Here is a 24,411-nt window from a genome sequence, read left to right as displayed (position 1 = left end):
TTTGTTCTCATCCCCACTGGTGCAGACGGACCGTCCGTCACTCCAGCCTGCACCTTCTCCCGCCGCTCCGTGGCTTTTTCAGGGGTGACAGAATTAGCATTTCCGCCTGTGGACATCGATGTGGACGCAGATATGGCGTAGGTTTCACTGCAGAATAGTGCACCACGCTGCCACTGAAGGCGCGCTCAAAGCATTTTGTAGGGAGAGTCACTGACCCAGGAGTTTACCTGTCGGCAGCGATAGACGGGTGCTGCGTTTTTAAGCTGAATTACTCTTCCTTGGCTGGGGCGTTCACTTCGCACCGTGCTTTGTTTCTGGTGCTTGGTTGTTCAGTTCCTCGCGCTGGAGACGTTTTGTGTTTTTCTCTATGCTTATCTCTACGCATTGTTCAGACTCTTTGCATTACCGGTAGATCGACTCGAATGTCGAGTTTCCTTTCCCTCTTCCGAGGTTCAGCTCCCCGGATATGTAGTCGAGCCACCACCAGCTAGCACAGTGCCGACAGTGACGGTTCGCTGCGTTTTTACGCAGATACAAAATACGCGATCCACAGACAAGTTGAGCACACGACTTCACTCCCTGAGGTAACAAACAACTTCGGCGACAGGAAGAGTATCTGGCCACAAAAGTAAAACAGACGTAAAATTTCCAAAGTTTGAATACAGCAGAGCCTATAATAGTATAGATTAACGCTCTCTAAAAGAAGAAGAAGGAAGAAAATTCTCCTGAATACTACTAAGTCAGCATATTCTTACTTCGTCACGCTAACCTGTGCTGTAACCTTCTTTTCCTGCGAGAGGTTCAGCATGTGGGAGGTGAGACTTGGACTTACCAGTCTAAGCATTATTGAGCCTAGCTGCGTGACCATCGTCACCAGGTCGGCGACGGTGCAATCCGAATACAACCCCAACAACCTCTGCAACGACATCGCCGTCGTCTTCCTGGGTACCAACGTCCCAATCAACAGTAAGCCTCACACGAATGTGGATACATTATCATATAGACAAATAGTTTCCTACACTATCTAAAAATTTACCATTGTATACACTGTGTGAATAGAATAGTCGTGGCGAATTGGAAAAGGAAGAGAAGGAATAGTAGTAGGAGTGAAAGAGGAAGCTGCCTGGTAGAATTTTGCGCAGAGCATAATTGAATCATAGCTAACACATGGTTTAAGAATCGTGAAAGAAGGCTGTATACGTGGAAGAGACCTGTAAACAACAGAAGGCTTCAGACAGAGATATAATGGTAAGACAGAGATTTAGGAACCAGGTTTTCAATTGTAAGACATTCCCAGGGACAGATGAGCACTCTGACTACAATTTATTGGTCATTAACTGTTGATTAAAAATGAAGAAACTGCAAAAAGGTAGGAATTCAAGGAGATCGGACCTAGATAAACTGAAAGAAGCAGAGGTTGTAAGGAGGTTCAGAGGAAGCATGAGGAAAAGATCGACAAGAACAGGAGAAAGGAATACAATAAAAGAAGAATGGTTAGTTCTGAGAGATTAAATAGTGAAGGCAGCAGAGGATCAAGTAGGTAAAACAACGAGAGCTAGTAGAAAACCTTCGGTAACAGAAGAGATATTCAATTTAATTGACGAAAGGAGAAAATATAAAAATTCAGTAAATGAACAGGCGAAAAGAAACACAAACGCCTCAAAAATGAGATAGACATGAAGTGCAAAATGCATATGCAGCAATGCTTAGAGGACAAATTTAAGAATGTGGGAGCATATATCATAGGCATAAGGTAGACACCGCATACAGGAAAATTAAAGAGACCTTTGGAGAAAACAGAACCACCTATATGAATATCTAGAGATCAGATGGAAAACAAGTCCTAAGTAAAGAAGGGAAAGCAGAAAGGTGGAAGGAGTATGTATAAGGTCTACACAAGGGAGACGTAAGTGGAGCCGGAACGATGAAAATGACAAAATCGACGTTTTTTGGTTTTTTCATTATAAAATGGTTTGGAGTTTTCTGAATAAAACAAATCAAGTTTCACCCACCTAAGTGAATTCTAAGTGTGTTTTTTATCGCTGCACAGTTGACGCGCCGCTTAAACTGTTGTAGCGACTTGGTGTGTCACCTCTGACGGCGCCGCCCGCTGGCTGCAAGCTGGGTATCTTTGCGGAATTAGACAGTGTTTCGTTTTGCAACGTTGTATGGCTTTATCTCTGTGACAAGTGACTGTTCATATCGCTAAACATAAACGCTATCCCGTATGCGTTGACTTGTGGAGATTCCTTCGTGTTGTTTAGCTGTTCAATTTTGCGTATTTGACGAATTTTGCTCGTACCTGTTTTACGTATTTGGTTTGTGGATATCAATATGCCCCGTTTCAGCAATCGAGTGTTTAAGAAAAGGCACAATGAGTGGAGGAACAAATATTTTGTTGTTTCGAAGGGAGATGCTGCTCAGACTGCTTCACCGACTACTCCAAATGAATGTGACAGAACTTCTTCCAGCAAGAAACTTTGTGACAGCAAAGAAAAATTAGAAAACAATGAAAGTGACAGTAATGATGTGAATGAAATAATTAACATTTCCTTGCTCTCAAATATTTTGAAACGTAACGAATTACGCCAAGTTTGCAAAGAAAGTGGACTGGAATTGAAAATAACTTCACACATTGGTTTGGCACGTAAAATGTTATTGAAATGTAAGAAATGTGCTGCAAAAGTTTCGTTTTCTAATTCTAACAGTATTCCTCATAGTGTTAATAGTGGAAAGAAGGTGTATGATATAAATGTTAGGCAAGTGTATGGCTTGCATTGTATTGGCAAGGGCAGTGCTGCAGGTACAATGTTACGTGGAATTATGAACTTGCCACAACCACCAACCAAGTTTGGATTTTATAATGAATTGGTAGAATCTTCTGCTGAAGATATTGCTCAAGCAGCAATGAAGAAAGCAGTTGAAGAAGCTGTGACAGATAATAGGAATTGTAGATGTTTAACTCTTGCTTTAGATGGATCATGGCAATGTAGAGGTCATAAATCTCTAAATGGAGTTGTGACAGCTAGCAGTGGAGACAGTTGCAAAGTAATTGATGTTGCTATTCTCTCAAAACGTTGTATATGTAAGGGCAACAGCAAGGACGAACATAGTGAAAGTTGTGAAGCAAATTTTCATTGCACAAGTAGTGCAATGGAAGTAAAGAGAGTGAAAGCAAATTTTTCCAGATCACAGGAGTGGTATAATGTATGATTCACTAACTATCTAGGAGATGGTGATTCTCAGGGATGTAAAGCTGTAGAGGAACTCAAACCTTATGGCTATGAAATTCACATTAAAAAATAGGAGTGCACTGGACATGTGTAGAAGTGCATGGGGGTTCGCTTGTGCAAACTAAAGCAGACATTAGGATCCCAGAAGCTTAGTGATGGTAAGACCCTTGGAGGAAAAGGAAGATTGTCAGGTGAAGCAATTTATAAATTGCAGAGGTATTATGGGTGTGCTATTAGGCAAAATGCAAGAAGCATTGAGCATATGAGGAGAGCAGTATGGGCGTTATTTTTTCATACTGTATCAACAAATGAGCACCAACAACATGCACTGTGCGCCACAGGTGATGACTCATGGTGTAAGTACCAATCAGGAAAGGAATATGCCAATAAAAACAGTTTGACAAATGCTGTAATTGATGCAATTAAGCCCATATTCAGAGATTTATCCAAGCCAAGATTATTGGAAAAGTTTTTGCAAGGGAAAACACAAAATCCAAATGAAAGTATAAATAATTTAATTTCTATTTGGATTCCCAAAAGAGTGTTTGTTCAGATAAAAACATTGCATTTTGGAGTGTATGATGCAGTGGCAACATACAATGAAGGAAACATTATCAAATATGATGTGCTGACACGTTTAGGTTTCCAACCAGGGCACAAAGCCATTTCCACACTGCGCCTAATTGATAAAGATATACTAAGAGGTGCAGGAAGACGAGACAAGAGCCTACAACATGAAGCAAAAGGGAAGAAAAGACCAGTGAAAGGAAATTAACCCTGGAAAAAGATGAGGGTACTGATAATCCATCATATGGGGCAGGAATGTATTACAAAACTTTGGAAGCTATTTCCTGTAACTTAAAAATTTTCATCTTTGAGGAACATCTTCTCAAAAACTGCAAACACTATATCAATGAAATTTATAACAATATTGTTTGCTTCCTTTCCTTCATTTTTGTATCAAATTGTAAAAAAAAATATTGTATAATATAAGAGTTATAGAAGAAAAAGTGCAAAATTTTAGAGAAAAAAATAAGCGTCTGTTAAAAAAATTGTAAAACAAAAAGCAATAAATATTTCTTAACATGGCGTTATAACTTTGTAGAGAAACAGTCACTAAACATGTAGTCCAAATTTCAGAGCAATGTGTTTAATGGTTTTAGAAAAAATGTTCCTTCTATTTGATAAAATTAACATGGAGGAAATTGATCGTTCTGGCTCCCCTTAAGTGACGGCAATATTATAGAAATGGAAGAGGACGTAGATAGCGATGAGATGGGAGATATGATACTGCGTGAACAAACTGACAGAGCACTGAAAGACCCAGGTTGAAACAAAGCTACGGTAGCAGACAACATTCCGTTGGAACTACAGATAGCCTTGGGAGAGCAAGCCATAGCAAAACTCTTCCATATGGCGAGCAAAATGTATGAGACATGTAAAATACCGTCAAACGTCAAGAAAAATATAATAATTCCAATTCCAAAGAAAGGAGTTGCTGACGGGTGTGAAATTACCGAGCTATTAAATTAATAAGTCAAGTTGCAAAATATTAACACAAATTGTTTACAGAACGATGGAAAAATTGGTAGAAGCGAGAATCAGTTTGGATTCCGTAGAAATACTGGAACATGTGAGGCAGTACTGGCCCTACGACTTATCTTAGAAGATAGAATAAGGAAAGGCAAACCTACCTTTCTAGCATTTGTAGACTTATGAAAGACTTTTGACAATGTTACCTGGAATACTCTCTATGAAATTCTGAAGGTGGATGGGATAAACTACAGGGAGCGAAAGGCTGTTTACCATTCGTCCAGGAACCATATGCCAGTTAAAAGAGTCGAGGGGTACGAAAGGGAAGCAGTGGTTGAGTAGGGAGTGAGACTGGGTTGTAGCCTATCCCCCATGTTACGCAATCTGTATACTGAGCAAGCAGTAAAGGAAATCAAGTGGGAATTAAAATCCAGGAAGAAGAAATAAAGACTTTGAGATTTGCTGGCGACACTGTAATTCTGTCAGAGACAGCAAAGGACCTGGAAGACAGTTGAACGGAATGGACAGCGTCTTGAAAGTAGGATACTAGATGAAGATCAACAAAAGCAAAACGAGGATAATGGAATGTAGTCAAATTAAATCGGGTGGTGTAGAGGGAATTAGATTAAGAAATGAAACACATTTAAAATTGTAGATGACTTTAGCTATTTGAGCAGCAAAATAATTGATGATGGTCGAAGTAGAGAGGATACAAAACGTAGACTGGCGATGGCAAGTGAAGCGTTTCCGAAGAGGAGAAATTTGTTAACATTGAGTACAGATTTAAGTGTGAGGAGGTCTTTTGTGCAAGTATTTGTATGGAGTGAACCAATGTACGGAAGTGAAAGATGGACGATAAAAATAGTGACTGCTACTCAAATTCACGAATCATGTTTGTGCCATTACCTCCCCTATTTCGCGATAATACAAATCGAGCTTTCCTTCTTTGAAGTTTTCCGATGTCATCCGTCAGTCCCACCTGATGCGGATCCCACACCTCACAGCATACTCCAGAATAAGGCGGACAAACATGGTGTAAACAGTCTCTTTAATAGACCTGTTGCACCTTCCAAGTGTTCTGCCATTGAATCGCAGTCTTTGGTTTGCTCTACCCACAACATTATCTATGTGATCGTTCCAATTTAGGTTACTTGTAATTGTAATCCCTTAGAATTTAACTGAATTTACAGCCTTCAGATTTGTGTGGCTTATCGCGTAATCGAAATTTAGCTGATTTCTTTTAGTACTCTTCGCACCATACAAATATCTTATCTAAATCGTTTTGCTCATCTGATGACTTTACAAGACGGTAAATGACAGCATCATCTGAAAACAATCTAAGACAGCTACTGTGATTGTTTCCTATGTCGTTAACATAGATCAGGAACAATAGAGGGCCTATAACACTTCCTTGATGAAAGCCGGACATTACATCTGTTTTACTCGATGACTTTCCATCTATTACTACAGGAAACCACGAATCCAGCCGCACAAGAGGCATTATTCCATAGGCACGCAGTTTGGTTAGAAGACGCTTGTGAGGAACGGTGACGGAAGCCTTATGGAAATCTAAAAATATAGAATCAGTTTGACATTTCCTGTCGATAGTAATCATTACTTCATGAGTATGAAGAGCTAGTTGTGTTTCACAAGAATAATGTTTTCAGAATCCGTGCTTTGTGTCAATAAATCGTTTTCTTCGAGATACTTCATAATGTTCGAACACAGTATATGTTCTAAAACCCTACTGCGAATCGACGTTAGTGATATGGTCCTGTAATTCAGTGGATTATTCCTACTTCCCCTTTTTCGTATTGGTGTGACTTGAGCAATTTTCCAGTCATTAGATACGGATTTTTCTGTGAGCCAGTGGTTGTATATCGTTTCTAAATATGGAGCTATTCCATCAGCATACTCTGAAAGGAACCTGACTGGTATACAATTTGGACCGGAGGCCTTGGCTTTATTAAGTGATTTAAGCTGTTTTTCTACACCGAGGATATCTACTTCTATGTTTCTCATCTTGATTGTAATCTTTCGACTGAGGACCACAAATGCAACAATAAATATAACGTTCGAGAAACTTTAACGCATTCCAGTCGTAAAATCTCCGGTACTGATCTGAAGAAGCTATTGGCGGTACTTTTACTTCACTAATGGCATCAAAGAACGTTCATTAGTGCACACATATTTCAGCGAGCAAATTTCTCATATGGAGGCAATGGACGAGCAAGTTCCTCCTATGGAGACAATGGCCTGGGATTCGGGAGGAGCCAGGATCTATCCCAAATCCTTAAATCATTAAACGCTAACTTGGGACTGTTATGAATCACTGACAAAGCCAGTGCAGGTTTTCTGACATATCGGAGCTTGTGTTCCAACTAACGTCATCATACGAGGAGGGATTTGTGTGTGTGTGTGTGGGGGGGGGGGGTGATTTCGAAGGTTGGGGGGGGGGGTTTAATAGTGAATCTTTGCAAATTAACGCATCAGGACGTAACTTCACTTCCTGGACTGTATGACATTGCCAAAACAACGCCTTATGCGCTAATTGTATTTCGCTGGAAAAAGAGGATATATGGGGTGTTAAAAATATTTTGAAAGGTGGTATATGAACGAAAACAAGACAAAAAGTCACTAAATACAGGCTCCAAAATGCGTACCTTGAGAGCTATGACCATTTGCTTTTCTTCGCTAGTGTGAAACACATATCTTGTATTGCAAGCTCTTTGTTACTACGAATAATGTATAGAACGCAGTGAACAAATGAGGACACACTCCATTGTTACTGTCCATGGAAACAGCGTGCAGAAAACATTTGCTAGTTTTGTTACTGTAAATGGTATTCAGAGTTCTGGGTAAGTGCAGAGCATACATTAGTTCTGCAGGAAACACGCTGTGTTGTGATTAGACTGTCAAATACTTTTATTATATTGCAATTTTACCTTTAATATTCTTTTCCATGATTCTGTATATTATCGTATGGGACAACTTACGTGTCGATGATAAAACCTGAGGATGTGTTAGATGACAATCAGTTTGGGTTTAGGAAAGATAAAGGCATCAGAGAGGCAGTTGCAGTTGATCATGAAAGCAAGACTAAAGAAAAATCAAGAAACTTTGAAAGCATTTGTCGATCTGTAAAAATCTTTCAGCTGTGTCAAACGGGGCAAGATGTTCGAAATTCTGAGAAAAATAGGGTTATGTACAACATGTACAACAGCCGAGAACGAATAATAAGAATTGATGACCAAGAACGAAGTGCTCGCATTAAAAATGTATCACAGGGATGAAGTCCTTCGCCCCTACTGTTCAATCTATACATCGAAGAATCAATTCTGGAAATGAAAAAAAGGTTCAGGAGTGGAACTGAAATTCAAGGTGAAAAGATACCAGTGATACGATTCACTGATGACGTTGTAACCCTGAGTGAAAGTGAAGAAGAACTACATGATCTGCTGAATGGAATGACAGTCTGATCAGTACAGAATATGGATTGCGAGTAAATCGAAGAAAGACGAAGGTAGTGAAAAGTACCATAAATAATAACTACAAGAAACTTAACATAAGGATTGATGGTCACGAAGTAGATGAGGTAAAGGAATTCTGCTATCTAGGCAGCAAAACAGCCCATGACGGACGGAGCAAGGAGAACATCAAAGCAGATTTACAATTGCGAAAATAGCATTCCAGGCCAACAGAAGTTTGCTAGTATCTACCATTAGCCTTACTTTTAGGAAGAAATTTGTGAGAATGTACATTTGGAGCACAGCATTGTGTGGTTGTGAAACATGGGCTATAGGAAAACTGTAACAGAAAAAAATCGAAGCATTTGAGATGTGATGCTACCGACGAATGTTGGTAATTAGGTGCACCGCTGAAATGAGGAATGAAGAGATTCTGCGCAGAATCGGAGAGGAAAGGAATATGTGGAAAACACTGGCAAGGAGAAGGGGTAGGATGATAGGACGTCTGTTAAGATATAGGGGAATGACTTCCATGGTGCTAGAGGAAGCTGTAGAGGGCAAAAACTGTAGAGGAAGACAGAGACTGGAAACATGCAGCAAATAATTAAGAATGTAGTTTGCAGGTGCTACGCTGAGATGAAGAGTTTGGGACCGGAGAGGAATTCGTGGCGGGCAGCATCAAGCCAGTCAGAAGACAGATGACTAAGAAAAAAGAAAAAAAAGTTTTATTTTCGCACTTGCCATCACAATGTAAGCTAATTTCTACACACAGGGAATGGCAGACACAATGTTTTGTTATGGTCTGGCAAATAGAAGCAACTGTTCAGTTCGTGTGATGTACGCTGAAAAATATACAGAGTAGTCAGACGTTATACACAACCAAACAGCTTGACAGCTTACACCCTCAATAGCACGCACAGAAATAATTTTCCAAGTGAGCTAATGTTTTAAATGGCGCGAAAATAGAGCTGTGACCAAGTGCTGAAAACGGAAAGTAAGTGCTAAACTGAACTTTTACGAACAAAACAAAAAATTCAAATTCAAATAAAAAATGTGTTTCTCTGTTGAAATGCGCTTTCACACACTACATATTATGCGCTGAATGAGTGTCGGTAAATCAAAATCTAACTAGTTATGTGCATTTTAGAAAGGACAAGACATTTTCTATGAAGAGTATGATGAAAAATTCATACCATGAAACTGAGGGGACCGAAATTGTTTTTAGTGTTAACAGAGTTCCGTGTTAAGTGGTGTTCGCAGAAAAGTCCAATAATGCCGTAGTTTCGATCTCGCCAAATTTTGTTAGAGAATTCGATCTCCTGCCGACATTACTCTTGTACGTAAAAACTGAAGACCGGAAGTCCATACGCAATATGTTTTCGTTTTGTCGGAAAAAAATCTGTTGTACTTTGCAGTGTCTTTTCTAACAAAAAATTTTCAACAAACTGTTCGATATCGTCCAGCATTTTATTCATGTCACCATTCGAATGAGCATTTAAATAGCTGCGAGAGTTTTGAATAGTGTTATGTACTGAGGACAGAAACTGCAGTGTTTATTCGATCGTCATATTTGTCATCGTTCATTTAAAATCCTGTTTGGTGCACTGCCGCGTCGTCGTATAAAATACTTAAATAATACTAAAATAAGAGTTGTTTTGGTGGTATTTTAGAGATCTTTCTTAGGGCGTATAATGATTTAGCTGAGCGGTGGGTATTTCAATGTCTTGCAATTTCTGCAGATGTCATGAGACTGCCGAGGTCAAATTTCTTACATTTTGTCGGTTCTAATGTAACGCTGGTTGGTGTTAGGAGTGAGAGGGCTGGGGATATACGCATGACTAGCGTCGTATTTCCGCGACTAACAGTAGGAAAACAAGGTCCTCATTGACTGCAACAAATTCGCCTGGTAGAATAAGTATCGTATGCCATTTTTAGTTGTGACATCCCAGGGAGTGGGTAGAGCCGTTGTCGGAAAGGGTGTTCTTCGGCGCACTTTAGCCCCTTCTCTTGAGGAAATGTTGGGGGTGTGTTGTTGTGTATTTGTAGAGTATAGGTGAGTGTAATAGTGATAGTGTGTAACCGTCCGATAATGTAAAAACTTTCCCAAACATTTCATTAAATGCCATTGGCGTCACTAACTTCTATACAGATCGCAACGCACATAATCGCAACATACGTAATACATCTAAAAGACCGACGACAAATCCCCGTGTGCTTCGATTTGATACGATTGCAAGTAAGTTCTTTTGGTAGTGACAATTCAAGCTTTGAATGATACGTTGTTCTCACGGTTGCAATACATTTGTGGTGTTCGTAGGAAAATTTGTATGCTTTATAGATTTTAATATTTCGGGGTTGCGGAAAATTATCAAAAATAATTACGCTTAATGCTTTTCTGATAGACGGAATTTGAGAATCCACTAGGCAAACATATCAGTCAGCAGCCACGTTTATTTCGTAGCCGTACATTTTTAAAACATAATGGCTTTAAATTCGTCCCGATGACAAATAAGGATCGCTCATGAGATCCATCTGACATGTACCCTACCAATGGCATAAATCTTTCCTTAGAGGTTATCCTCCCTGAAAACAATAGACCCCTAAGCGATACAGTTTTATTGGGTATGCAGGCCCAAATTAACGTAGCTTCGTTGGTGCTGAAAGCATCTGCTGCGTCATATCTGTAGTCGTAATCGACAAACCTTGGTTAGCTTCACACCAAACATTTTTTAACTCTATGCTGTTCGTTTTCATGTACGTGATAACCAGCCTTTATTTGTAGAAAATTCGATATTCATTTGTTTTTCTCCAGTTCAACAGTTTTTTCCACGCAAAACGCTCCTGGTACAGGAGCATTCTGGGACCTAGCTCATTTGAACCAACAAGCAACGCAGTATACACTTCATACATGTCTCAGGCTCGAAATTATGCGCTCAAAAATTGCTGTAATTTGATCTCTATTTTTAATTAACGTCGACAATGTACAGTCAGAAAATCAATCTCTTCACTCATTTGCTTTTTCGATTTCCTTTGTAAAATTGCATAATACACAAATGATGACTTTATTTATATTTTATTCCGACCGGTTTCGGAAAAAAAACCATGTTCATGGTCGTCGAAAATTTTATCTGTAGTCAGCATTACATATTAAAACGGCAGATTAATTTGTCGACGACCGTGAACGTAGTTTATGTCCGAAACCGTTCGGAATAAAATATAAATAAAGTCAACATTTGCGTGTCATGCATTTTATAAAGTTTTTACAAGCTAAGAACTGACTTAACAAGACGTTTTCGATTTCCGTTTTCTTATCAAGTGCCTTAAACAGCCCCATCTTTATTTTAAGCGAAATATCAATTTATTTCGTCCCGATTTATTTCGAACTGCACGCAGAAAACAAATTTACAGTGCCTGCATCCAAAAACAGAAAGCACAAACGATTTCAAAATCCACCGATTTCGACTCACAATTTACCGACATAAACACAGTAATAGCGAATTTGAAATCAGAGTGAAATGTTTTGATAATGGCAGTACCCAACGACAAGCGCTAACAGCAAAAACAGATGCGATCATTGTTTACTTTGTTCAGCCTTACGAAAAGAAAAAGTCTATCTGGGTCTCACGATTGCAGAAAACGAGTCTGTCAGCATATCACAAAAATTTCCCTTTCAGAGTTAAGAGAATGTGTGAAATTATTTCGTACTTTGTCGTCAACGCAGTATTAGTTTATGCTAACTAAACTGATTTTCCGGGGTCAGCATTTTCTCATCATTGTATTTTAACTCTTCAAAGACAGGCCCACTACTGTGAAATGCAGGTGATCTTATTTACAGTCTTAGTCACAACACTACCAGCGCCGCCGTGTGCTATTAATGGCGCTTTCTTAAATCTACTGGGTGTTACAAAAAGGTACGGCCAAACTTTCAGGAAACATTCCTCACACACAAATAAAGGAAAAATGTTATGCGGACATGTGTCCGGAAACGCTTAAGTTCCATGTTAGAGCTCATTTTAGTTTCGTCAGTATGTACTGTACTTCCTCGATTCACCGCCATGATTTCATACGAGATACTCTACCTGTGCTGCTAGAACATGTGCCTTTACAAGTACGACACAACATGTGGTTCATGCACGATGGAGCTACTGCACATTTCAGTCGAAGTGTTCGTACGCTTCTCAACAACAGATTCGGTGACCGATGGATTGGTAGAAGCGGACCAATTCCATGGCCTCCACGCTCTCCTGACCTCAACCCTCTTGACTTTCATTTATGGGGGCATTTGAAAGCTCTTGTCTACGCAACCCCGGTACCAAATGTAGAGACTCTTCGTGCTCGTATTGTGGACGGCTGTGATACAATACGCCATTCTCCAGGGCTGCATCAGCGCATCATGGATTCCATGCGACGGAGGGTGGATGCATGTATCCTCGCTAACGGAGGACATTTTCAACGTTTCCTGTAACAAAGTGTTTGAAGTCACGCTGGTACGTTCTGTTGCTGTGTGTTTCCATTCTTTGATTAATGTGATTTGAAGATAAGTAATAGAATGAGCTCTAACATGGAAAGTAAGCGTTTCCGGACACATGCCCACATAACATATTTTCTTTCTTTCTGTGTGAGGAATGTTTCCTGAAAGTTTGGCCGTACCTTTTTGTAACACCCTGTATAGCAGTAAATTTTATTGTTGTGAGCCTGTTGCTGGATAATGCAAACTCCGCCTGACGACAAAACGTGGATTAAATAAACATCAAGTGGCTCATGTCTGAGAGACAATCACAAACGTAATTGGTGCTCAGTTGACTGCAGACAGATACATATTTCAAGCGTGACATGTTACAGAAAATAGTTACTGCCGTGAGCAGGAAAGAGAAGAAAAGGCTATTCGAATTTACCCAGCAGTCAGGCAGTCACTTAGGTGCGCAGTTCTCGATTCCACCACGATTATATGAAAACCTTTGTTTTTGCATTTAGAGGGAGTTCTCAGCCAAATCACTGGGGCACCGCCTCCGTGCCGCTCGTACCCAGCCTCGGTAAGCTCCGACATGTCTGTTTCTCTCACTTGGAGTGCTGCTCTCAAGTTTGTACTTGCCGTGCTGCTAGTGTTCTCTAGTTGCGTTAGCATCACCCCTCCTTCTGTTGTGCAAATAAATTCCTCCTTTGCTTTTCTAATCTCTAGAATTAGTCTTCGGTGTAGTAGTTAGTATGATCGCAAATAAACAGTGCTAATAAGACCCCTGAATTCCATGAGTCTCCGGCTGCAAGTATACTGTCAGGCTATAAAATCGGCGTCTCTCCTAGATGCCCTGTGATAATGTTTGACGCTGATCCAAAGCATCAACCTGCCTTCACTGGGAATTTGTCTTACTGCATACGCTGGGAAATTGCAGACTGACCCTAAACCCCCTGCCTTCCCTCTGTCCTGTGTCAGGACACGACAATTATAAATGAAATAACGCATTACACTGATGTGATATTCTATAGTATTTATCACACTGTCTGACGAAAAACTTGAAGCACCCAGAAGGAGAGCAGCAAACGAAATGAAACTTCACGGATCGAGAGAGTATGTGACGGTATTTCGGTGATTACAAAATAGTCAAAAAGTACGAGCCTACGCAACAGTATGACGCTGCACCCACCCTGGCCTGGTTGCACGCACTCATTCATTTGGGAAGCCATTGTACCCTCCCCTGGGGTACGCTGCCCCATAATTGATGTACACTATGTGATCAAAAGTATCCGGTCATCTGGCTGAAAATGGCTTCGTGGCGTCTTCCATAGGTAATGCTGGAATCCAATATGGTGTTGGCCCACCCTCAGCCTTGATGACAGCTTCCATTCTCGCAGGCATACGTTCAGTCAGGTACTGGAAGGTATCTTGGAGAATGGCAGCCCATTCTTCACGGAGTGCTGCACTGACTAGAGGTATCGATGTCAGTCGGTGTGGCCTGGCATGAAGTCGGTGTTCCAAAACATCTCAAAGGTGTTCTATAGAACTCAGCTCGGGACTCGGTGCAGGCCAGTCCGTTACAGGGATGTTATTGTCGTGTAACCACTCTGACACAGGCCGTGCAATATGAACAGGTGCTCGATGGTGTTGAAAGGTGCAATCGCAATCCCCGAATTGCTCTTCAACAGTGGGAAGCAAGAAGCTGCTTCAAACATCAATGTATACTTGTGCTGTGATAGTGCCACGCAAAACAACAAGGGGTGCAAGCCCCTCCATGAAAAACACGACCACACCTTAATACAACCGCCTCCAATTTTACTGTTGGCACTACACACGCTGTCACATGACGTTCACTGGGCATTCGCCATACCCACACCTTGCCATAGGACCGCCACATTGTGTACCGTGATTCATCACTCTACACAAAGTTTTTCCACTGTTCAGTTGTCCAATGTTTACGCTCCTTACACCAAGTGAGGCGTCGTTTGGCATTTACCGGCGTGATGTGTGGCTTATGAACAGCCTCTCGACCATGAAATTCAAGTTTTCTCGGCTCTCGCCTAGCTGTCATAGCACTTGCAGTGGACCCAGATGCAGTTTGGATTTCCTGTGTATGGTCTGCCTGTTACACGTTACGATCCTCTTCAACTGTCGGCTGTCTCTGTCAGTCAGCAGACGAGGTTGGCCTGTTCACTTTTGTGCTGTACGTGTTCCTTGACGTTTCCACTTCACTATCACATCGGAAAAATTGGACCTAGGAATGTTTAGGAGGTGGAAATCTCTCGTGCAGACGTATGACACAAGTGACATCCGATCACCTGACCACGTTCGAAGCCGGCCGGTGTGGCCGTGCGGTTCTAGGGGCTTCAGTCTGGAACCGCGTGACCGCTACGGTCGCAGATTCGAATCCTGCCTCGGGCATGGCTGCGTGTGATGTCCTTAGGTTAGTTAGGTCTAAGTACTTCTAAGTTCTAGGGGGCTGATGACCACAGATGTTAAGTCCCATAGTGCTCAGAGCCATTTGAACCATTTGAACCACGTTCAAAGTCCGTATTCCGCAGAGCGCCCCATTCTGCTCTATCACGATGTCTAATGACTACTGAGGTCGCTCATCGCTCATTCGCTCATATGGAGTACCTGGCAGTATGTGACAGCAAAATATGAAAAACGCATGTTTTTAGGGGTGTCTGGATACTTTTGATCACATAGTGTAATTCGTCCTTGATATCCACTGGGTCGGAGTGGACGTCCGAGCTGGTCCCATACCTGTTCTATCGGGGGAAGATCTGGGGACATTGGTTGTCGCGGGAGTACCCCAACATCACGGAGATAGTTCATAGAGATATGGGCTATGTGTGTACTTGTATTGTCCTGTTGAAGGAAATGGTATCACGATAAGGTCGCATGAGCGGTAACACATGTCCATGACGTACCGTTGTGCCGCCAGAGTTCACTCGATCACTACCAACTATGTCCTGAAATCATACGCGATTGCTCCCCACATCATGACGCCAGAAGTAAAACCACTTTGTTCCCCAGTATGTTGCAAGAATGGGTCCCCTGCCCAGGTCAAAATCATACTCACCGGCAATGGTTGTCTTGGGTAGTGGATGACCACAATGCGACGCTGAACATAATGAGGCGTCATTCATCAGCAGTCCATGATACCCGGTCATGACACCACTCCAAAACCGAGCCGTCTGTATTGTGGTGTTAATGGCAGCCTACACATGGGACAAGAATTCCCTAGTGCGACTGCTGCCAGTCTCCGACCAATAGAGTGGGATGAGAGAGAACGTTGCAGCGGGTCCATTGCTTGCTCTCGGACCGCAGTATTTAACGACACGTATTCTGAAGTATAAAATAATCACGCATAATATATTTTGTGCAACAAATTTTTTTCTTAAAACAATTGTTTTAATTTTTCATGTAGTTTATCATTTCATTTGTCACATATTTTACCTAAGTTAAATAGTTTTACATGGTATTTTACGGAAAAACTCCTCTGTTTTTAGTGCTAAATCACATATTACGAACTGTCATCTTTGAAAACAAACTTAGATACTCGCTAGATACACCACACTTCAAATATTTGACGTTGCACACCACACGTATTTACGCATGTACCTGACAATAGAGTAACAGCAGAAAATCGATTTGTATAACAATAAATACTATGGAATATTACACCATTGTCGTCGATTTCTCATTCATCATGTTTGATAATTATTACCTACAGTTATAGAGAGCATAATGTATATTTCAGCCGATTTTAATGGCTCGTTTTCAGTATAATTGAACAGTACGATTAGTTTCGACTTCCCTACTTCAGCAGTTCCTCCACGGCAATTTTTAGCATAATGTCTTGCTTGTTGGAATGCTTTTCCATGCATAGATTTCTGCATTATTTGTGTGAGCCAAGTCATTTGTACAAAATTTCTCTAAACATGAAGTTACTTGTTTTAACGAAATATTAATGTTGTTTTTTAGCTGTAAGATCGGTCACAAGGAGTACCAAAACGAATGTCTGTTTGGGGCATCATTTGTCTTTGTTGATAATATTCTGCGATTCACTGATAATATCTGAGTAAATGCCATGGTAAATTTTCGGCAAAAGCAGTTCTCTACAATAAGATAGGGACCACACACGGTGGTTCGCACATAACTGTCTTAATTTTACCGCCAAGTACACTTGGTTTCTCAGAAACCGTAGGTCGAGTGCTCATATTTTCGAAGTCGTCGTAATTATCCCGATCAACTATGTCATAGAGATGTCCGTTCATTTACGTACTAAATGCGTCCATATGTATCTTGATTACTAGAATCGTAGTTCAGAGAGTATTTTCATTGCTTCTGTGGCTTCATTCTTCGAGAGAGTCCTACGTCTTGATTGTTTCAGGGATATAACGAGAAATATGAAAATATATGTTTCTATTTTTACAGATTACATCGGACTGGTGAACCTGCCTTCTCGCTCACAGGCGAGCAACAGCTTCGAAGGCCAGACCGCTACGGTCAGCGGCTGGGGCCTCAATACCGACAGTAAGTACACGCGTTCTACGTAGGTGGTGACTACTTTTTAAGCTTTTTATTGATTCCGTCCCATCCTGAAAGTTGGTGTAAGGGAATCGAACGTTGTTAGCGGTAATACGTTTGAAAATGTGAGTCTGCATTTATTGTATAGGTTGTCTCGTCATATAATACGTCAAATGTTGCACGATCTGAGTAAATTTAATGTAAACTGAGTACTGTCCTCAACGCAACACGTTTCATGGAAGTATCTTCTGAATCACTAAAATCAGTGGGGCATGAGATATGAAACGCGCCGACAGGCTTCCAGGAAAGCAATGTACTCATACTGCGGCAGAAATTAAAAGCAGATAACGCTAATAGCTACCACATGATCAACAAGGCACGGAAATTTCATAAGTTGCTGACTGGATGCATCCAGAGAAGAATAGAAAAGAATGTCCATCACGTAGCGCTAGATAGTCACGAGCTATTCGGAATTTACATTTGAATATCTATCTTTAAAAAATCGTCATATGTGTCAGCTGGAATATGACCTTGAGAATTATGTAGATAACCAAATGTAATACAGGAGAGACGCTTTAGTGTAATATCTATCGAAACCGCATAAAGCTAACTGAAGTTAGTTTGTAAAAGAGTGCTACAGCTCATTAACATTGCAGCATAAATTTTTTGTGGATAAGGGAAAGACGAATCTCAATGCAAGTTCCAACTAAGAATATATAGGTGTCATTTATGAGGTTCGTGGATGAAAGTCTTGTCCTACGTGCGTATGTGTCCTGTTCGAGCATAGCTCTGGAAGGCCTGCAGTGCTTTATAAAGACTTGATACATATCAGTTAGTACAACGGGACAACTACCGTCTGAATATGAAGACACATGCTTAGCACTGGATCGCTTGCAAAAAGTTCGAACCAGATTTGCTACATGTGATTTATCAGTTAGGTGAATTTGCTGTGGGGTAACACACCCCTAGGGCAGAGCCGTAGGTGGTTGAGGGAAGGACGTTAAAAATCCCGAAAATGATCTATATTATTATCAAGTCCATAGTTTTCGGGATTTCCGAATGGTGACACTTCCAGTGACAGTTGACTCCTAGAGGTAGAGGTGGCACTAGGCAAAATTGACATGTAATGCTTAATTTCGAAACGCTTCGAGAAAATTCCAGAAAATGTGACTTATTGTTGTTGTAATCTTCAGTGGCAACACTGCTTTGATGCAGCTCTCCATGCTGCTCTATACTCTGCAAGAATATTCTTCTCCGAATAACTGCTGCAACCTACATCCTTCTGAATCTGTTTACTCTATTCATCATTTGGTCTCCCTCTACGATTTTTATCCTCCACACTCCCCTGCAATAATAAACTAGTGATCCCTTGATGTCTCAGAACCTGTACTCTCAACCGATCTCGTCTATTAGTCAAGTTGTGTCAAAAATTTCTCGTCTCCCCAATTATATTCAGTATCTACTCATTAGTTACGTTATCTACCCATCCAATATCCAATAATTTTCTGTAGCGCCACATTTAGAAAACTTCTATTCTTTCTTTGTCTAAACTGCTTATCGTCCATGATTCACTTTCACACATGGCAACACTCAAGGCAAATACTTTCAGAAAAGGCTTCCTGATGTTTAAATCTATACTCGATGTTAATAAACTTCTCTTCTTCAGAAATCCTGTCCTTGGTATTTCCAGGCTATACTTTATATCCTCTCTACTTCTGCATTCCTCAGTTATTTTGCTTCCCAAATAGCAAAACTCATCTTCTGGTCTAATTTCCTTAGCATTACGTGATTTAATTCGACTACATTTCATTAACCTTGTTTTGCTTTTCTTGATGTTCATTTCATATTCTCCTTTCAAGACCATGTCCACTCCATTCAACTGGTCAAGTAATTTGCTGTCTCTGACAGAATTACAACATTAATGGCAGACTTCAAGGTTTTTATTTCTGCTGCCTGGATATTAATTCCTACTCCAAATTTTTCTTTTATTTCCTTTACTGCTTGCTCAATATACAAATTTAATAACGTCGGGGATAGGCTAAAAAACTGTCTCATCCCTTCTCAACCACTGCTACCCTTTCATGCCCCTCTACTCTTATTACTGCCTTCTGTTTTCTTTTGTAAATAGCCTTTCGCTCCCAGTATTTTGTCCCTGCTACCTTCAGAATTTTAGGGAGACTATTCCAGTCAATATCGTCAAAAACTTTGCCTTAGTCTACAAATACTACAATCGTAGGTTCGTCTTTCCTTAACCTTTCTTGTAAGTCATAGGGTCAGTACTGCCTCGCGTGCTCCTACATTTCTCCAGGATCCAAACTGATCTTTACCGAGGTCGGTTTCTTCCAGTTTTTCCATTATTGTGTAAGGAATTCGTGTTAGTATTCTGCAGCCATGACATGAAACTGATAGGTCGGTTATTTTCACGCCTGTCAGTGACTGCTTTCTTTCAAATTATTACATTCTTCTTGAAGTCTGACGGTATTTCATCTGTCTCATGCATCTTTAACACTAGATGGAAGAGTTTTTTAATGGATGACTGTCCCAAGGCTATCAGAAGTTCTGACGGAATATCCTCTACTCCCGGGGTCTTGTTTCGACTTACATCTTTCAGAGCTGTGTCAAGTTCTCGCAGTATCATATGTCCCATCTCAACTTCAACTACGTCCACTTCCAGTTCTGTAACATTGCTTTCACGTTTATCTCCCTTGTACAGACCTTCTATGTACCCCATCAAACTTCCAGCTTTCCCTTTTACGCTTAGCACTGGTTTCGCATCTGAGCTCTTTATATTCGTACAGATGCTTCTTTTTATCTGTAATGGCCTCTTTAACTTTCCTGTAGACGGTATCTATTATTCCCGTAATGAAATAGGCTTCTAAATACTTACATTTGTCCTCTAGCCATACCTGCTTAGCCATTTTGCACTTCCTGCCAATCTGATATTTTAGAGTTTTGTATTCCCTTTCGCCTTCTTCATTTGCTGAATTTTTATATTTTCTTCTTCATTAATTATATTCAATATCTCTTGTGCTATCCATGGATTTCACTAGGGTTTGTCTTTTTACGCATTTGATTCTCTGCTGCTATTTCATCTCTTAAAGTTATCCATTCGTCTTCTACTGTATTCCTTTCCCTTGATCTAGTCATCCGTCGCCTAATACTCCCTCTGAAACTCTCAGCAACCTTTGGTTTTTCAACTTATTCAGGTCCCATATCCTCACTTTCCTACCTTTTTCCAATACCTTCAGTTTTAATCTACAGTTCGTAGCCACTAAATTGTGGTCAGAGTCTACATCTACGCCTGGAAATGTTTTACAGATTAAAACCTGATGCCTAAATCTGTCTTGTCATTACATACTCAATCTGAAACCTCCCGGTGTCTCCAGGGCTCTTCCACGTAAGCACTCTTCTTTTGTGATTCTTAAACCAAGTGTTAGCGACGAATAAATTATGCTCTGTACAAAACTCCACCAAACGGCTTCCTCTTTCATTCCTTTTCCCTAGTCCATATTCACCTGCTGTTTTTCCTTCTCTTCCTGCTTTCGAATTCAAGTACCCCAACACTATTAAATTTTCGTCTGAATAACTTCTTTTATCTCGTCATACATTTCTTCAATTTCTCCTTCTTCTGCTGAGCTAGTCGATATATAAACAACTTCTACAGTGGTGGGTGTGGACTTCGTGTCTATCTTGGATACAATAATGCGTTCACTATGCTGCCCATAGGAGCTTACCCGAATTCCTACTATCTTATTCACTGTGAAACCCACTCCTGCATTACCCTTATTTCACTTTTTATTTATAACCCCGTATACAACGCACCAGAATTCTTGTGCCTACTGTCACTGTACTTCACTAATTTCCGGTATATCTAACTTCAACCGATCCATTTCCTTTTTTAAATTTTCTAACATACCTGACCGATTCAGCGCTCTGACATTCCACGCACCGATTCGTATAATATTCTCCTGACGGTGACATCCTCCTGAGTTGTCTTCGCCCGGAGATCTGAATGGCGGACTATTTTACCTCCGAAATATTTTACCGAAGCTGTATGAGCACGGGAAAAATTACAGCCGTTCGCAGTACTAGCACAGCACGACTGTTTAGGTTGATGTTACAATGCCAGATCGGCCAATCATCCAGACTGTTGCCCCTGCAACTACTGAAAAGGCTACTGCCCCTCTTCAGGAACCGAACATTTATGTGGCCTCTCAACAGATACCCCTCCGTTGTGGTCTCACCTGCGCTACGGCCTTCTGTATCGCTGAGGCATGCAAGCCTCCCCACCGATGCCAAGGTCCATGGTTCACTGGGTGATATGACTTATTATCCCGATAAAACTGTGGAACCAGGACGCCCCTAGTGATCCTTTGGGTGGGGTGACACGCTTTTTCCTATCTTTTTTAGGGTTTCATTCATCAGTCTGTAAAAGTGGAGCCCTTATAGCATTGTTTTCTTGTCCGTCTGTCGTTCGGACTCCTAAGACACCTTTTTGTCTGGAATGGATAGATGTACCAAGTTGAAATTTATGTCACATACTAAGATCTACGGTCCGTGGGCGGTGTAAAATATTTACACTTGCAAGTTAAAGAAATCAGAATATGCGGCCATTTATGTCATAGATTTAATATTCGTAGACTCACTCATCAAAACCTTAGGGCTACTTCCCGTTGACCTAGAAACATGAAATTTGGCAAGAAGCAAGGTTTCACAGTACAAATAAAGGAAAAATCCTAAAATTGTTAAACTGTAGTTATATCACACACAAAATATCTTTTTGTCCTTAGAACTTACATTGTATTCATCATCCGTTGAAAATATAATAGAAAAATATTACTGCATTCAATATAAGATGTGGGTCGTTTGTTTTCTTTCTGAAAAGTTGTTACAAGTTGATCTCTTGTGTAGGTTATTTTGCAAGATGCCATCAATGGCGTTAGTAGTGCATTCATAGCTATCTGACTCTGGCTTTGTTTTTCGCGACAACACTGAGGTATTCTTGGCATGAAAAATTAATTTAATTGACCGTTCCATTTATATCTATTCCTTGTCTAGTGTATTCAGAGTGAGAATAAGGACAAAACCCAGTTTAAGAGAATTCTATTAATGAATGTTTAACTGTAAAATAAAAATGAAAGTGCAAAACACACAACATGAAATCCTAACAAATATACAATTATAAATCCTACTATTTACCCTATCCAAGACTGGCACAACACCTAGCGGTCAATACGCGTCCCCTGTTATGTTCGTTAAGAACACTGCAAAGGTTGATATTGTAACCCTTTTGTTAGTTCTAACCACCACCTAAGCTGGCGTAGACAATTAGACGAATTAGTGGGACTGCATGTATGTGAATTTACTCTTCTCTCTTGTTCGATGCGCAAATGTTACCCGAGTGATCAGCAAAGTGTCGATCTTCCGCGTCGTAGAAGACTGGTGGCGCCTTGGAGATTCAGTGTGACGTCCATAAAATAAATACGGCTACTCCATGGACTTATTATTGCGTCGGAAAACTCCTATGATTGAAGATACTCAGTTATCGCAATCGTTTAGGAGACTGCAGTCTCCTTGCCTACTCTGGCCAGGAACAGAACTATGTCTCTAGTGCTCGAACATAAATGAACACTTCTCAATACGAACAGCGCCGCAATAAAGTACCAAACCGTTCCTCTGTTAACACATTAAGAACATCTCCCTAAAATCTGGGGAAACAAGGTGGACAGATTACAAAACCTTAGAACTCTAACCAAATTCGTTTCAATGTCACTTAAAACAGAGGGCAGAACTACTGGTAAATTTTCCGTTGCCCTCTGTCCCGAAGATAAAACACAGTCTAACAGAATGTGGCGTACAGTGATCTGTACACCATAAGCACCACACACTGGAGGGTCGCCGCGCCGGAGCAAGAAGCCAGGAGTGAGAGGACTGTGGCCTACGCGAAGACGAGCAAGGGGAAGCTCACCCCATCTTCGTGGCTGAAACACCGCCGCGTAGTGCGCTTTACTAGATGCACCATGTTAGCTGTCACATCCAGTTACTCCCATCGCGGCATGACTCTGTACGTCAACAGCGAGGCGACAGTGTGCAAGGGGACGGCACAGTGAAATAACTGAGGATCACGACATGCCTCCTTCGCTGCTACATCTGCGCTTTCGTTCCCCGCAATATTCATGTGCCTTGGTACCAAGAAAAAAGACCTCCCGCCACAGCCATTGTACTTAGAGGTAGGAGTCTTGTATATGCTGTCCTACTTTCTCTGCTGGGTACAAGCATTATAGAGAATGACGATCGCTCAGAGAAACTGAATAGACAAGGAATTTTGCACTTGAAGCAGCACCTCATCTGCTCCAGTGCCCGCAAGATCGTATGAAATTCCACGTCGAAGGCAGTTAAGTCCCGAGGCTGCCGGACCTTGAGGACTCGATCAACAGAGAAACCAACGCAGTCCTGTTTCGACGAATCCGCAAAGACAGCTGTAGAGTTGTTGCCCAGTTTGCAATGTCATAAAATAATGTGGTTAAAAACATATGCAGGAGTGCAAACAGTCCTGTACGGCACTAAATCTAAAATTGTTCTGGGCCTCTGCAGTAACCGTGGTGGCAATCGGTTAAAATCCTGGATTTGTGGTTGTACATGCCCCATGCTTAGTGACTGCAGCACAAGCCGCGCACGAATGCCAAATGGTCATTGCGCTCGTGGGCGCTTGGAGAGAAGGTGTAATCAGTAACCAAAAGTCGCCAAAACATCACTACAATTGCAAATGCAATCATGTTCTGTATATCTGGTTCCAAACTTCCTGCACGTTTGACCCACATGTGCAGATTGATTGTAATTGTAATCGATACATACTAGACCGACTATATTTATCAGCGTCGGTATTATGTCTTCCAAGTCTCTTCTGTATTGTGTTGTTTTTACGGTAACTTTAGCATACTGCCTAGTCAGTTGCTGTAAGACATTAAGTGCCTTTTGTTACTTAATATTTGCTGACAGTATGTGAGTAATGTTGCCTATCTCCCTCTCTCCCTCCCCCCACACCCTCCCTCTCTCTCTCTCTCTCTCTCTCTCTCTCTCTCTCTCTCTCCCCCTCTCTCTCTTTGTCTTTCTCTGTTTGCGTTTGTGTGTGTGTTTTATGTCTGTTGTGTTACGTGTTCGCTGTTTTTGTATTTTCTTGTTTATTTTT

At 41.0% G+C, this 24,411-nt stretch overlaps 1 protein-coding gene across 1 annotated transcript in view; it reads left to right on the top strand.

Moving 5' to 3' along the window:
• The first annotated feature begins 806 nt into the window (after positions 1-806).
• LOC124775629 (brachyurin-like) overlaps positions 807-24,411 on the top strand; it is a 66,986-nt gene continuing 43,381 nt past the window's right edge. Inside the window, exons 1-2 of the mRNA XM_047250457.1 lie at positions 807-966; positions 17,130-17,228. Coding sequence (XP_047106413.1) covers positions 807-966; positions 17,130-17,228 — 259 coding nt within the window. The remainder of the gene's footprint in view (positions 967-17,129; positions 17,229-24,411) is intronic.

This window comes from Schistocerca piceifrons, chromosome 2 (assembly GCF_021461385.2).
Source record: "Schistocerca piceifrons isolate TAMUIC-IGC-003096 chromosome 2, iqSchPice1.1, whole genome shotgun sequence".
NCBI lineage: Eukaryota > Metazoa > Arthropoda > Insecta > Orthoptera > Acrididae > Schistocerca > Schistocerca piceifrons.
This window is presented reverse-complemented; position numbering and strand designations above follow the sequence as displayed.